Source organism: Chinchilla lanigera, unplaced genomic scaffold (assembly GCF_000276665.1).
Source record: "Chinchilla lanigera isolate Chin_1 unplaced genomic scaffold, ChiLan1.0 scaffold00051, whole genome shotgun sequence".
NCBI classification, from domain to species: domain Eukaryota; kingdom Metazoa; phylum Chordata; class Mammalia; order Rodentia; family Chinchillidae; genus Chinchilla; species Chinchilla lanigera.
In genome coordinates, this window is record NW_004955452.1 from 3,699,233 (window position 1) to 3,715,089 (window position 15,857).

Genomic DNA, 15,857 nt, shown 5'->3' on the forward strand with positions numbered 1-15,857 from the left:
TGGGATTGGAAGATTGAAGCTAGACTGAGGTACATGGCTAGTTCAAGGCCAGACTGAGCTACATAGTGAGATCCTGCCTCAGAAAACCAAAAATAGCTTAGTGAGCAGGTGTATGCCAGTAATTCCAGCACTCAAAAGACAGGGACTGGAGGATCACCACAATTTGGAGGCCAGCCTCAGCTACATAGTGAGTTCAAGACCAGCTTGAGCTCCTAGCAAAACTTGGTCTTAAAAAACAAACAAACAAAAAAACCAAAAATAGATAAGTAAAAGCAGCTCCATATATTTAGTTATTTTAAGGAAACTGCCTGATCTGGTGCTTTTGGAGACTCAGTTATTGAGGAGATGGGTTTGCTTCAGAGGACTAGACATCCCTGTTCCAGTGGTTCCAGTGTAGGCTCTGGAGTCAAGGGAGTTCAGATTCTGGCCGTAGCTGGCTATGGTGGCACAAAAACCTGCAATCTCAGGTACTCTGAGGTTGACACAGGAGGATCACAAGTTTGAGGCCAGCCTGGGTAACTCAGATCCTGTCTCATAAAGTTTCATAGTAAGGCCTGGGGTTGTGGCTCAGCACTGGCTGCATTTAATCCTAAATACTGAAACAAAATTCTGGCTGTAAAGTTACTAGCTGCTGCATGACTGTAGGACGTTGCATTTCTACTCTATGCCTCAATTTTCTCATATGTGAGATAGGAATATTAATAGTACACACTCACGAGATTGTGGGAAGACTTCACGTGTTCAGGACTGTAATTCTATGTCTTGTTACCAGCAGCTCTGAGCTACCAGTGGTACAGCCATGACAATCATACATGTACCACTGGTGGTTCAAGCTGGCAGGAAGGTGTTAGCCTCTACCACCTGAAGAGCTTGGAATAGGTGTGGAGCACAGTGTGTGTCCTGTTGTGGGTGAGCCAGTACAAATACTTAACAGCTGTAAGCACACTTTGTATATTACAATTTACCAAATCTAAGACATCATTTTATATAAAGTTAATTTTTAAAAATGCTGCTATGACATTCCATTGTGACACATCCAGAAAAAAATTGAGAATCTTAAATTAGGGAAATTTGAATATAGACTAGGTGCCAGATCAGTGGTGGCAAACCTATGGCACGGATGTTATTTTTCTTTTAAGACAAAAGGTGTCAATGTACAAGTTGTTTTTTCTAAACTAAAACCCCAGTCTACAGGTTTAATCGCGGGTTGGCACTTTGTGATAAGCGGGTTTGGGGTTGCAGTTTGGGCACTTGATCTCTAAAAGGTTCGCCATCACTGCTAGGTGATATTAAAGAATTATTGATGTTAGAGATTAGCTCAGTGATAGAGTGCCTGTCTAGCATGCTTGAGGCTTAGGTTTGATCCCAAGAAGTACAGAGAAGAAAAAAAGGAATTACAACTTAACTGTTAATATTATTAATTACCATAAAATGATACAGATACAGTTTAAATTTTTAATTAATTAATTTGAGATAAGGTCTTACTGTGTACCTCAGGCTGGCCACAAACTCGTAGTGATCCTTGTGCCACAGCTTCCCAAGTGCTGAGATAACAGGCATTCACCATCTCACCTGGTTGACATGTTTTTCAAAGTGATTGTTAGCCAGCATGGTAGTACATACCTGTAATCCCAGCACTCAGAAGGCTGAATCTGGAGCATCACAAGTTCTAAGACAGGCTGGGCTACCTGGTGAGATCCTGTCTCTAAAACAAAACAAAACAATAATAATAACAGCATCCCCCCGCAATAGATGTCCTTACATACTGAAGTATTTATGGGTAAAATGGGATAGTGCTTATGAAGTACTTACGAGTAAAATAGTACATTTGTGATGGCTTTAAAATACATAGTGTAGCTGGGCGTGGTGGCGCACGCCTGTAATCCCAGCACTCGGGAGGCTGAGGAGGAGGATCGTTGTGAATTCGAGGCCAGCCTGGTGCTACAAAGTAAACCCAAGGCCAGCCTGAACTGCATAGTGAGATCTTGTCTCGCTATGTCTCAAAAAGACCAATATGTACGTAAATAAATAAATAAAATACATAGCATAAAGTGGGGGTCATAGGCAAAATTGGAGTGAAGTTGTTGGTCATTGAAGATGAGTGCTAAGTGTATGGAGAGTCATTATATTTTGTCTCCTTTGTGTATGTTTGCAATTTTTCAGAATAAATTTTTTGTGGTATCAGAGATTGGATTCATGCTAGGCAAGTACTCTCCCATGGAGTTATACCCCCAACACTCCTGTTTTTTCTGTTCTCAGACACACCCTCGCTAAGTTGCTAAGGGCTGGCATCAAATATAGTGATGCTCCTGCCTTAACCTCCTGAGTGCCTGGCATTACATGTGTGCATTACCATGCCTGGCTTCAGTAGTACGAAATTTTATTTTAAAATATATCCATCTCTTAAAATTGATCCAATTCAGTCTCCGTGTTAGCTGTGTGGAATTCATACTATCACGATCTTTGATTTATAGATAATGAAACTAAGACACAGATTAAATCATTTCCCCAAATTACATAGCACGTAAGTGATAGCACTAGCTTCAGACCAGTGGTGACAAACCCATGGCAGGCGTGCCACAACCAGCTGTTTATTATAATTAAAAGCTCTAAAAGGTTCGCCATCACTGCCTAGAAGTCTAGCTCGACACATTACTTTTTATTTAATTTTACTTTAGTTGACACATAGTAAGTGTACATATTTATAAGGTATAGTGTGATAGTGCAGCATATGTACACAATGTGTGGTGTTCACATCAGGATGATTGGTGTATCCATCACTTCAATATTTGTCATTTCCTTCTGTTGGGAACATTCAAAATCCTGTCAGGTGTGGTGGTGCACACCTACAATCCCAGCACTGGGAGACTGAGGCAAGGTGATCACTGAATTCAAGGCCAGCCTGGACTACGTGTGAGTTCGGCTTGGAATACATAGCAAGACCTTGTCTCAAAAAGAAAAAAGAAGGGGCTGGGGATACAGCTCCATGGCATAAGCGCCTGCCTGGCAAGCGCGAGGTCGTGAGTTCGATCCCCGGTACTGCAAAAAAAAAAAAAAAAGAAAAAAGATCCCCTGTAGGGCTGGGCTGGGAATGGTGCTTGGGGGTACAGTGTTTGCCTAGTATGGATAAAGGCCTGGGTTCAATCTCAGCACCCCCCCAAAAAACTCAGGTCTTCTCTGCCAGCTGTTGTGAAATGTACAATTAATTGTTATTGACTGTAGTGATGTTACTGTGCTATTTAGAACATTAGAGGTTGTTCCTCCTATCTACCTGTGTCTCTGTACCTATTAAATACCTTTTGTCCATCCTTTCATCCCTTCCTTTTCCCAGCCTCTGGGAGCCACAGTTTTACTCTGTACTTCATGAGAACAACTTTTTTTAGCTTCTGCAGATAAGTAAGAACATGTATTTGTCTTTCTGTGCCTGACTCACTTCATTTCACGTATTATCTGGTAGGCTCAGCCCTGTTGCCACAAATGACAGGATTTTATCCTTTTTATGGCTGAATAATATTGTGTAGTGCCTATAACTACATCTTTTCATTCATCCATTAATGAACACCTAGGTTGATTCCACACCTTGGTGCTTGTGAATAATGCTGCAATAAATAAAAACATGAGTGCAGGTGTCTCTTTGCAATACTGATTTCCTCTTCTTTGGATGTATACTCAGTGGAATTCTTGGATCATATGGTAGCTCTGTATCTAGTGTTCTGAGAATCCTCTATGGCAGTCCAAAATTACATTCCCATAAGTGGTGTATGAGAGCTTCTCTTTCTTTATATCTTCATCAGCATTTATTTTTTGTCTTTTTGATAATAGCTACCCAAAAATGGGTGAAGTGATTTTGATTTGCATTTCCCTGATAGTGACATTGAACATTTTTCATATGCTTGTTGGCTATTTGCATGTTTTGTTTTAAGATGTGTCTGTTCAGATTATTTGCCTGCCTGCCTGCCTGCCTGTTTGTTTGTTTGTTTGTTTATTTAGAGGCAGGGTCTTGCTACGTAGTTCAGGCTGGCCTTGAACTTACTGTGAGTCTAAGCTGGCCTCAAACTTGGGCAGTCCTCCTATTTTAGCCTGCTCAGTGTTGGGATTATAGGTATGTGCCACCACACCCGACTTACGTTTTGACTTCTATATATGAGGTACTGTATAATAAAAAAAGAGTTTTGCGTTTAAGCCAGCCATGGTGGTGCGTGCCTGTAATCTCAGCATTTGGGAGGCTGAAATGTAAGGATCACTGTGGGCATGAGCCTAGCCTGGGCTACATAGTGAGTTCAAAGGCAGCTTGAACTACATAACAAGAGTCCATTTCTAAAAAGAAAGAAAGCTAGTGTGTGTTTAAATTTTTAAAAATTTATTAAAGCAAAAGCCAGATGTCATGCGTGCCTATAATCCCAGCACTCAGGAGAATGAGGCAGGAGGGTCAATGTGAGTTTGAGGCCAGCCTGGGCTACCTAAGCGAGTTCAAGGCCAGCCTGTACTACATAGTGAGACCCTGTCTTTAAAAAAATATATATATATACATATATATATATAAATAATATATATATTATGTATCTATACATTACAGTAAAAGACATGTTCTCATTACTTCTCCTCAAAATCCTCCCCCTGACTTGAAACACATTTATCCTATAGTTCTTCCCACTTTCTGAAGCAACTCTGGAAGTCCTTTCTTCTGTCTTTAATTGTACTTTTGTGGCTGCCTCGATGTCCTACATTGATTCAAAGTATGTACCTTTCATGTCGCTTGAGTTTGGGGAGGAGCCAGAAATTGCAAGATCTGGTAAATAAATTGTCAGATTATGATCTGACAGGTAAATTGTCAGATCTGGTAAATAAGATGGATGAGGACACACTGTAATATTTTTCCAAACCTTCCTTTCAGTTAAACGGCACTTAGCAGCATCACCATATTTTTTTATCACACCTCTTGAAGAAACTCACAGAAGAGGACTTCCTGAAGTGCTTCAGAAAGTGGCAAGAATGATGGGCTAAGTGTGTTTGAAGTGAGGGTGGTATTTTGAGGGCGATTGACGGCAGTGTGTTTTTTACTGTAATGAAGTTTTTAAACTTACATTGTGTATTTTGATCCTGGATAGTAATGCCTTGTCACATGAATAGTAGGGAAATACATTCTGTCATCCTATAGTTTAAGATACTGCTTTTGGGACTGGGGATTTAGCTCAGTGGCACAGCGCCTGCCTGGCAAGCGCAAGGTCATGAGTTCAATACCCGGTACCGGAAAAAAAAAAAAAATACAGCTTTTAACTACAGTGCTACATTGCCTCTCATAATGCTGCTTATAGATGTGCACGCTTGTTATTCTGCTGTGTATCATTCTTAAAAACACTTGGAAGGAAACATTCACCTCCTTAAATTACATGCACTTTGCTGCAGCTAAAATATAGACCCTTCTCATGTAAGTGTGTTAATAAAATACCTGGGAGGTGGTGGAGATATGTGGCTTTTTTTTATTTATTGGTACAATTTAGATAGACATAACGATCACATTCATCATAGGGAACCTGTACCTGTTCGTGGTATATCTTAGTTCCTCTTCTTTTTCCCCATTCCCCTCCCTTCCTTAGACTTTTCTTTAACAGATAGTGTCTTCAGTAGCAGTTTTACTTCTACAGTCTTGTGAATTTGCAACTTTTTTGTTGTTGTGCTCTTTCTAAACGGAAACCCCCAGATTGTATTATCTAAGGACTATAAGGTGACTGACCATATTGGGTAATTTTTGGACACAAAAAATGCTTGAGCACAGGGTTACCTGATCTTATCTGTTAACTATGTTTAATATGTTGCTGCCAAAGTGTGTATTTTCCTTTTCCACAAGTAAGCTATTTCACATCCTCAGCTTAGTGTGAATGTGCTGAGTTGCTTATTTTCTGCATGCATTTGCTCCACATGACCTCCTCTGAGCCACCTCTTTGTATTGCTTCTCGTGATTTTCACTCACTCAGAGATACAGAGTTATGTTACAGTTCTCAGCTGTTACATATTTTTCTTTTTTAAGAGATGAGATCTTGCTATGTTGCCCATGCTATCCGTGAACTCCTGGACTAAGCAATCCTTACGCCACAGCCTCCCAAAGTAGCTGCGACTATAGAGGTGTCCCATCACACCCAGCTCTCTGCTCCTTTTCTTTCTTTCTTTTTTTTTTTCTTTCTGTCTGTCTGTCTGTCTTTTTGAGACAGAGACAGGGTCTCACTGTGCAGTTCAGGTTGGCCTTGAGCTCACTTTGTAGCCCAGGCTGGTCTCGAACTTGGAATTATCCTCCTTTCTCAGCCTCCCGAGTGCTGGGATTACAGGCGTGCACCACCATGCCTGGCCCTCTGCTCTTTACTTGTTAAAGATATTTATATATCAATGGCATTAAAGTGGCATTTCTAAAACTTGACTCCAAAGTTTAATCTCCTTTTGCTGCAGTTGTAGACAGTTGAACAGTCAGTAAGAAGTTGTGAAAAACTGAAAGATGTGATTATGCATGAAGCCCTTGACTTTCCTTTCCTTTCCCAGGTACAAGAACATTCCACAGATGTCGTTTGATGATACAGACAGGGAGCCAGATCAGACCTTTAGTCTGAACCGGGACGTTACAGGAGAATTAGAGTACGCTACAAAGTAAGCACAGAATCCGACTTCTCTCTGCGACTCTCAGTGTATTTTTGGCCAGTTTTCTGCTCTCATTAGAGAATTAGAAATGAGTCAAAACTCAGGGGAGGCTTGATCGTTGGTTTTGTCAATTTTTGGCAAAGTCGGTGCAAGCCACAGACTCGTTAACTTGTAAGCACTTGGCAGATCTGGAGGAGTTCCTAGGTTGGCCTTGGGAAACATGTTTTCAGAATTCCTCTTTGCATAGTGGGCTTACAGAGACTTGAGTTACATGTGACCACCTTATCTTTTCATTAGTTTTGTCTTTCCTAAGGGAGAGGTCAGCACTAAACATCCTTTAGCATCCCTGCCTGGTTGCACAGCATTTGTCATTCCTGTTCCTGCAGTGTTTATTTTGTTGCCTTGGACAGGATCTGGCAGACACTCAGCAGATGTCCACAAAATTAACTGCTTGTCCAGAGAGGGCCCAGGAGTGTTCTCTGACATTTGCCTGGGCTTTGCCACAAGTTGGTGCTAAAAGTTGTTTCTGCTGGTGCTGAGATGCTTGCTGCTCGGTAACCTGTGTCTTTTCTCTCTCCTTTTCATGCTCAAGAATTTCCCGTTTTTCAAATGTCTATCATCTCTCCATTCATATTTCGAAAAACTTTGGAGCAGATACCACAAAGGTCTTCTATATTGGGCTGAGAGGAGAATGGACTGAGGTAGGAGGGGCTGTGAGACGCGTGTCTGCACCGCATGGAGCAGGTGCCATCAGGGAAGGGGAGGAAGAGCAAGTGATACATCAGCGTGTGTCTCTCTGTCATTCTCCTGGTTTTGTCACCATAAACTATTCTCATTTGACAGACCAGAAGTATTTTTAATAGGTTATCGTGTAATTCAAGTCAGTGCACAGTTTTTCAATGGCAAATTCTTCACTATGTGATCAGGGGCCAGGGCTGTGGCTCTGCGGTAAAGCTCGCGCTTAGCATACCCGAAGCCCTGCGTTAATCCCCAGCACCAAAAACCAAAACACTGTGATCTTTCTTGTTGTAGGCAGCAGACATAAGATGATAAAGAAGATGGGGCGCTCTATGCTCTCGTGGTGCCCTCGTTAGAGAAGGGGAAAGAGTGGGGAGTGGATTTCTCCATGGCGGTGAATCCCTGATAGTGGTCTTTACCGGCTTGTCAGCATGAAAAGAGGGCGGCCTCAGAGATGACTCTGGGAGAGACCCTGACTGGGGTCCCTCCGTGAGTGCCCTGGGAAAGAGCAGTCCTTCTCCAGCTCGCTGACCCAGCCTCTGTTTTCTTGCAGCTTCGGCGGCATGAGGTGACCATCTGCAACTACGAAGCGTCGGCCAACCCGGCAGACCACCGGGTCCATCAGGTTACCCCGCAGACACACTTCATTTCCTAAGGCCGGCCGGGCGCCCACAGAGGTGCTGTGTCAGTGAAGATGGGAAGGACGGAGATGAGGCTCCAGCAAGAGTTGGCTGCCACAGCCTCTGCCAAGCCTTGTCCTTGGGTCTTGCTGCAGAAGCCTGGCCTGTGGGAGATACCACACCACTGGGAGGGTGGAGTGGGCGCTGAGGGATAATCGTCATTCTCCAGGGCACCACAGGAATTGGGTCTTGGGCTGGGTGGCATCTGTCAGTTGTGGATAATGCTTGCTTTTTCAGCCAGTGTGACCATGGAATCCCAAGTGTCTTGCTTTGTGGCAGGATTTTTGTGTGACCTGTTTCTTGAAAAACGGAAACTCCTGGGCTGTAGGAAACCTTCTGACGCCTCAGGACTGTGTGTGTGAGCCATCAGGAGGGTCTCCAACTAGAAACACTTGTCCCTGCTTGCTTGTCTCTTGTCATTGCCCTGTCATTGCTCAGCATTCTTGTCAAGTTGCCCCGCTTGGAGTCGTCTGTCGTGCAAAAGCGTCCCATGGTTAGAGCCGGAAAGGCAGAAGTCTCCTGATGACACGTGATAGCTTAGGGGGAAAGGTCTTCTGTCCTGCGGCCTAGCTAAGCAATCTGGGGAGAGGGTGGAGATGATTTCTCTGTCTGTGGGTAAGCTGGTTCGTATAAGATGGAGACTCAGTTAAGATCCCATGGGAGGGCTGGGATGTAGCTCAGCAGCACAGCACCTGCCTGGCAAGCGTGAGACCCTGAGTTCAATTCCTGGTACCAAAAAAAAAGATCCCCTGGGAACCTCCTTAATGTTTAGTAGCTTCTAACTTGTGTTGTAAGCCCCATGCCAGAATTTGGAGGTCTCTTGAGTTCTGTTCATGGCTTTTATTCACTGTGACTCATAAGCTTCCTAATAAATCCTTGCCAGACTTCATGTTTGTGTTTTCTTTTGAACTCTTGGTATTATTGATAAAACTCATTTTACTGTAAACTGCATTAAACTTTGAAATTTTTTGTTTTGATTTAGGTAGATTATAAGAAGTGCCACAGTTAAATCATGACTAGAGCAGTTACTCCAGAAAAGTTCAAACTTAACTTCTGGCCTGGCGCGGGGGCATACATGCACCTGCAATCCCAACACCTGGGAAGATGAAGCAGGAGGATCGCTGTTGCTGCTCAAGGCCAGCCTGGGCTACATTGTGAATTCAAGGCCAGTCTAAGCTGCATAGCAAGACTCTGTCTTAAAAACAACAACAACAAAAGACTTGTGTAGAATATGGTAAAACCCCTATACCCACATTTTGTAGAGGACACAGGTTGATGAAGGAAAGTTACATGTAGAGGGACATGTACAAAAACGGGAGGGCAGATTCTGAGCACATCGGAAGACCTGCAGATGAGAAAAGCGAATGGGCAGCACACTGTCCAAAGGTAGACCAGGTGCAAGTGCAGTGTCTGAAAAGGGGACCTGAGATGGTCAGTATTCCAGCCCTTGTTAAAGTAGAAACAGTTGAGATGAGCATTACTGTTGAACTTGACCATCTTGAGAGAATTCCGGAGGGATGGGCCTGCTCTGTTGTCAGAAGAATCTAGCTGCTTTCTCTAGCCTGTCTTCAAGTCTACATCCCGCCCCGCGCAAGTTTGTTGGGCCTCAAAATTCTAAAATGCAGCCTGGCTGGGCATGGCGGTGCTGTAATCCCAGCACTGTGAGGCAGGAGGATTGCTGCATGTTCAAGGCCAGACTGGGCTACGTAGAACAGCTTCGTCTCAAAAACAAAAACAAACCCAGGCTGAAATCAACTAGAATGCAAGTGCAGTTTGTGATGTAGTAAGCATTACACCCTCTCCTCAGTTACAGCCAAGCTCAGCTTTTTGTGTGTGATACTGGGGTGTTTTTTTAATTGTATTGGGGATTGAACCGTGGGCCTTGCCCATGCTCAACAAGCACTGTGCCACTGAGCTACATTTCTAGCCCTTCAGCTGGATACTTTTAAGGATTAAAAGAAGGGCTACGTTTTAAGGACACGGGGAGAAACAAGGTTAGAAATCTCACAGCAGACTGGCCCTTCTTAAGTTCCAGTAACTAAAGCACCAATCACAGCTCTTGGGACTGGGGCTCTGGATTTCCTGAGCGTGCCATAGTGTCCAGGCACCTTGGTGTTGCCAGGGGAACATGGTTTCTTCCCTAAGCAGAAGGAGCAGGGATTTTGTGGGTGCAGCTGTGTTGTTTGCTTTTCCTTTAATCCTTTGGCTTTTGACATCCAGTCCTGGATCCTGGGCTTGCTTGGATCCCATGTGCCATTTTTCTGTTCGGAATCCTGGTATTTTACGCTCCGCCTCTGGGACCTGTTGAGTACTCTAGACCAAACTGCCTCTCGGCCTGGGGAAAAGTGGCTTTGTTGAGCTTCCACGTTTGTACTGTTTTCTTTTGGTTCAAAGAAAAAACTAGTCAGGTTAAGCTGGAAGAATGAGTTCTCAGCTGCTGAGGGACAAGTGTGACTCATTTCCTGTTTGCAGGTCCTCACATTTTCTCAGAGGGACATGGTCTTTCAACTCGGTTTGCTTCTTGGCCTTTCTGCGGACCCTGGACCCTGTTTCTACTTCACCAATGGAAGAGATGACTCAGTGGTGACCAAACGAAACACTTCTGTGCTTGGCTCATTTGAGGGTGGCATTTTGTGCACCCTGCGAGGCACTGCTTGCAAAGGGCAGTGCTGAGACCACACTGTCCAAGCCTGTCCAGCTGTCCTGAGCCTGCGTATTTTCCCAGGGCCCTTTTCAGAGTGATGAAGGCCTCACACTGTGATTTAACAGTGCGCAAAGCATGTCCACACCATTTTAACCTACTAGCAAAGCTTGAAGTAGGGCGGTTATTATCCCCACTTTATAGCATAGGAAGCAGGTCAAGAAAAGATTACAGTGTAACTTTGTGGTTTACCTCCTTTCCTTGAGCCTGGGTTTCCTCATGTTTAAAACCAGAGTGGAAAATGAGGTGATTTAAGGTCAGAGTAAATGACCCCATCCATGATTCTGGAATAAAGGATGAAAACCAGTAGCCAGTCGAAAGAAGTCGAAAAATCCAATGTACAATATGAGGGCCGGAGTTAAAAATAGTATATTCAGGAGTTGTGCTAAATAGTAGCTGACAGCTGCTGAGATGATATCGATATGTTAAGTGTGTTCTATAGTAATGACATTACTATATATCTGATGTATGAATATAAACAAAATGTTCAGTATTTTTTTTTAAAAAATCAAAGCATTGGCAGGTTCCCAAGGTCACAATGAGGTGTGCCTCAGGGATGGAAAGGCGACAAACTTCGTGCTAACAGTGTGAGGAACGCCTCTCCCTTCCCGGCAGCTTTCCTCCGGGAGGCGTCTGTGCGCTGGTAGAAGCGTCCTGCCCTGTCTGGACGGTGCAGGTGGTGGCGATGCCCTGAGCAGATGCTGCAGGTGGGCGCGAGCGCCAGGGAGGGGCCCCACCCTCCGCAACATGGCAGCTCCTAGCCGGGACGCTCGGCCCGCTTCCGGGTTCCGTACCGCGGGCCGGGCTACTTCCGGCAGCGCGATGGCTGGGTTCCCGGGACTCGAACGGAAGTTCCGGCGGGGGCGGCCGAGGGGGAAGAGTGTGTGTCTGTGGGAGAAAGAGAATTGCCCGAGCGGTCGCGGAAGCCCCAGGGAGCGAGGTACCCGGGCGGGCGGAGCGGGGCGGAGCGGGGCGTCGGGGCGACCGCGGGGTCCGGCCGCGGGGGGCGGCGCGGCCGGCGATGGGGGCGGGGAGGAGGTGCGAAGGCGCTGTCCAGTCCTGGGGACTTGGGGAGCGGAGCGAGGCCGGCCGAGGGGCCGCCCGGGCTGAAGAGGGGCTTCGCGATCGGGAGAGAGAGATGCCATCGTGGGGCGGGGGCTTCGCCAGGGTCAAAACGTGGGGAGGCCCCTCGTGGGCAGGTGCGCGTCCCGGCGGGGCGCGGCGGACGCCGCGGTGGGGCGCGCTGGCCCTGGGTCCGAGCAGAAGTTCCCCCGGGGGGCAGTGGGAGACCCTGCGCCTTACCGCGGGGAGGGGGACACCGGGTCGGGGGGCACCCCGCGGAGAGGGGCTCCTGGGTGGGAGGAAGCAGTCCCCAGAGCGGGGAGGGAGGGGAGCCCTGGCTCAGGCGGGCGGTGCGTTCCCCTTGGGGAGGGACGCGCCAGGGTCAGTGGCGAGGTCCCCTGCGGGCCTCCTGCTGGAAGGTGGGAGCCGGCCGGTGGGCCGGGCGCCCCGCGAAGGCTGGGCACTTAGGCAGGTAGCGGAAGCTTCCGGAGTTTGGAGGATGCTGAGGACGGGGAGGGGCCAGCCAGCCTCACATTCTTTTGTGTGTTTGGGAGTCCCAGAACCTGTTCAGCTGGGGGCCCATTTGGAGTCAGTGGCGACAGCAGCTGCAGGTAGCCTCGTTCCCGGGGGCGTGGAGCGCCAGTTGCGGGGTGGGTGGCAGATGGAAGTCCTTATGCTTACAGGGGACATAGGCAGCCCCCAGGGGCTCTGGGAATTTTGGAGCCAGAAACTGCTGTGAAGCCTGGATGGCAGGAAGGGAGGATGGAGATGGGGGTGCTGGAAGCTTATTTCCCTGGCATCTCCTTCCCCTTTGTTCCCCAGTAGGACCCGGAGTTGGGGCTGAGGGGACCAGGGGCTCCAGAGAAGGGATGATGGGAGGCTAGGGAGGATGCGGGTCCACGGAGGAGCATCGGTGGGAGCCTCTCTCGCCTCCGCCCCTAAGCCCTGCCCTGCCCTGCCCACCTCCAGCCAGGCCTGGGCCGGGGCCAGAACCAGACCCACGGGTGCTGGGCCACTGAGGTGGCCACCTCTGCTTCCCACCCTGGCCTGGAGGCAGACAGACTTCTACCCTTCCTCCCTGGGACTTGCTGCCTGCCTTTTCACGGTGCCCCAGAACCCGCTGCCAGCAGGGCTGGAGATGGCCCTGGTGGGCCCCTGGAGCCAGGAGGCTTCCCCTGCCGGCCTTGCTCTTGACCGCAGCCCCTCCTTTGTGCAGGCCCAGCCTGCAGGGAGCCCTGCAGTGTATGTGTGGTAACACCATGTCTGTGCCCCTGCTCACCGACGCTGCCACCGTGTCTGGAGCTGAGCGGGAAACGGCCGCGGTAAGGGACCCCTTTCGCCTTGGCAGCCCTTGGGTGTGGGCCCGGGTACAGCCAGGACTGCCGGGCACAGCTGGGGAGCTGGCTGCAGGGGGCATGGGAAACATGGAGGTGGCAGTGGTGAGAGCGGAGTCGCCTGAAGCCAGAGGCTTGGGGTTAATAACCTGTTGGCTGTCACCTCGGCTCACCCCAGGTCCTTGGGGCAGGGAAGGGCAGGCTGAACTGGGAAGCTCTAAAGGGAGAGCTTAGGCATCTCCTCTCTTCTGACCGTCTCCAGGTGATTTTTCTACATGGACTGGGAGACACAGGGTGAGTGAGCCGGGGCTTGTTCCCTGGGGACGCGGGGCAGGCCCAGCCAGCAGGGCCGCCTCCCCGGTCCCTTCCTGCATCCGAGCCCTGTCTCCCTTCCCTCCCACAGGCACAGCTGGGCTGACGCCCTCTCCACCATCCGGCTCCCTCACGTCAAGTACATCTGTCCCCATGCGTGAGTGTCGCCCCAGCGAGGGAGGGGCCGAGGGGTGTCCTGCTGGGGGATCGGCAGCGGTGGGGCTACTCCTGTGGTCCCAGACCTGTTCTGTCTGTCGGCTGCATCCCAGAGCTTGGGCTCCGAGTGGTCAGATGTGCCAAGTTCAGCCTCAGCTCCTAGGGAGCCCCCGAGAATGGAGTTCAGCACCAGCCCCTGGGCCCAGGGTCTCCCATGCCCCTTCCCCAAGTACTCACCCACCGAGCTGGAGCCTGGTCACCCCGAGCGCTGGGCTTTGCTTCTGCATCGACAGCCGATCTCCCAACCGCAGCCTGCTGCCCCACGTGGCAGGTTGCCTGGCAACACCTTAAACACAGGCCCTGCCTGTTGGGAGGGGCCCCCAGGGGCCTCTGTGCTATGGCTTCCTGCTCCCTCCTTATCCTGATGGGCCCTTCTGACTGTCCCTCCCCAGGCCTAGGATCCCTGTGACACTCAACATGAAGATGGTGATGCCCTCCTGGTGAGTGTGGGCTGGGGAGATGGGTGTGAGGGGGGTGCAGGGCGCTGGCCTGGCGCTTTCAGCAGCCGCCGCTGTCTCTGCTCCCCAGGTTTGACCTGATGGGACTGAGTCCAGACGCCCCAGAGGATGAGGCTGGCATCAAGAAAGCCGCAGAAAACAGTAAGGGCCCAGCCCCTCCTCTGCACCCCCTCCGTCCCCGGGAGAGCACTGGGCAGTGCCCGCCTGGCTCCCTTGGGGCCCCAGCAGCTTCCCCTACTCAGTCACACCCTTCCCTGCAGTCAGGGCCCTGATCGAGCATGAGATGAAGAATGGGATCCCTGCCAACCGAATCGTCCTGGGTGGCTTTTCACAGGTGAGGGGGCCGCAAGGGGGAGGGGCCGGGTGGGCGAGCTGTGCCCTGCTGACCTGTGGTCCTGTCCTCCCTCCAGGGCGGGGCCCTGTCCCTGTACACAGCCCTCACCTGCCCCCACCCTCTGGCCGGCATCGTGGCATTGAGCTGCTGGCTGCCTCTGCACCGGAACTTCCCCCAGGTGAGTGTCCCCCAGACCCCCTCCTGCCCTTGAGTGACCTTCAGACTTGGCATTGCTTTGCCCTCTGCGTCCTGTTGGCCCACAGGCAGCCAATGGCAGTGCCAAGGACCTGGCCATCCTTCAGTGCCATGGGGAGCTGGACCCCATGGTGCCAGTACGGTTTGGGGCCTTGACAGCTGAGAAGCTCCGGTCTGTGGTCACCCCTGCCAAGGTCCAGTTCAAGACATACCCAGGCGTCATGCACAGCTCCTGTCCGCAGGTCAGTGGGACACTTGCTGCTCCTTCCCCTCCCTCCTCCTCCCAGCCAGCAGCCTCACACTCTCCCCTCGCCCGCAGGAGATGGCAGCTGTGAAAGAGTTTCTCGAGAAGCTGCTGCCTCCAGTCTAACCAGAGTTGTGGCCCCCAGTACGGTTCCCCAGCTCACAGGGGACCCAGCAAGCAAGTGTGGCACCATCTTGGATCTGAGCCGGTCGAGCCCTCGTTCTCCCCTCTCCGCCCCATCCTATTCCCACAGGCCTCTGGGGCAGGCGGCCAAGGCCTGGCCAGGCCTTCCTTCCTGGCCCCGGGCACCTGGCAGTCTGCAGCAGGGTGGGCTGCTTCCTTACCCTGCTTCCCCAGAGGCGGGCCCGGCAGCAGTGTCGGAGGGGCTGTAGGCAGCGGGAGAAGGGCCCAGCCGCTGACCCACTCACTCAGGACCTCATTCACTAGCCCCGCTTTGGGCCCCCTCCTGCGACCTCAGGGTTTGGCCCTTGGGGCCCTCCCAGGCCCCACCCCAGTGGTTCTGCCCCGATAATCATGTGTGTCTCCTGCCTCACTGCAGCTGCTTCTCAATCATGAATGTGTCCATGGCCCGCGGCCCCTTGCTGCTGTGGGCTGCCCGCCCTCGGGCAGGATGTGGGTGAGGAGGTGGCGTCCTTCAAGGGCCTTCCCTCAGCGTCCCCCGCTTGGGGGCTGGGCCCTGCCGCGCCTTACCCTCCCTTGAAGGCCTGGAGCCTTTGAGGGTGGATTGAGGCTCAAGGTCTCCCCTGGCTCTGTCACCCCACTGTGTCCCCACTCTAGGGCCAGGGAGGCAGTGGGAGAGGAGTCGTGTCTCGTCTTCTGTCTCCATGTGGTTTTGAGCGTTTTTCTTGTTGTGTCCTGGATTCCGATAAAATTAAAAGAAATTGCTCCCTCAACTCTCGGGCCTGCCTGATGGTACTCGTGGGGCGCAGAATGAC

The 15,857-nt window shown here is 50.0% G+C and overlaps 2 protein-coding genes across 2 annotated transcripts in view; both read left to right on the forward strand.

Annotated features, from left to right (window-relative positions):
• Pithd1 (PITH (C-terminal proteasome-interacting domain of thioredoxin-like) domain containing 1) overlaps positions 1–8,934 on the forward strand; it is an 11,535-nt gene extending 2,601 nt beyond the window's left edge. Inside the window, exons 4-6 of the mRNA XM_005394782.2 lie at positions 6,532–6,636; positions 7,220–7,328; positions 7,919–8,934. Coding sequence (XP_005394839.1) covers positions 6,532–6,636; positions 7,220–7,328; positions 7,919–8,020 — 316 coding nt within the window. The 3' untranslated portion in view covers positions 8,021–8,934. The remainder of the gene's footprint in view (positions 1–6,531; positions 6,637–7,219; positions 7,329–7,918) is intronic.
• Positions 8,935–11,585: 2,651 nt separating this feature from the next.
• Positions 11,586–15,815, forward strand: Lypla2 (lysophospholipase II). Its single transcript, XM_005394781.2, has 10 exons — positions 11,586–11,686; positions 13,025–13,130; positions 13,405–13,436; positions 13,546–13,611; positions 14,063–14,110; positions 14,199–14,269; positions 14,389–14,462; positions 14,539–14,640; positions 14,726–14,899; positions 14,977–15,815. Exons 2-10 carry the CDS (start codon positions 13,053–13,055, stop codon positions 15,025–15,027), a joined length of 696 nt encoding a protein of 231 aa, XP_005394838.1. The 5' UTR covers positions 11,586–11,686; positions 13,025–13,052; the 3' UTR covers positions 15,028–15,815.
• The last annotated feature ends 42 nt before the right edge of the window (positions 15,816–15,857 follow it).

What these genes read in the sequence shown, in the direction of transcription:
- Lypla2 (XM_005394781.2), top strand. Translation starts at nt 13,053, where the DNA reads ATGTGTGGTAACACCATGTCTGTGCCCCTGCTCACCGACGCTGCCACC. An exon ending in CTGAGCGGGAAACGGCCGCG is followed by an intron (nt 13,131 to 13,404) that starts GTAAGGGACCCC and finishes GACCGTCTCCAG; the next exon opens with GTGATTTTTCTACATGGACT. An exon ending in TCCTGGGTGGCTTTTCACAG is followed by an intron (nt 14,463 to 14,538) that starts GTGAGGGGGCCG and finishes TCCTCCCTCCAG; the next exon opens with GGCGGGGCCCTGTCCCTGTA.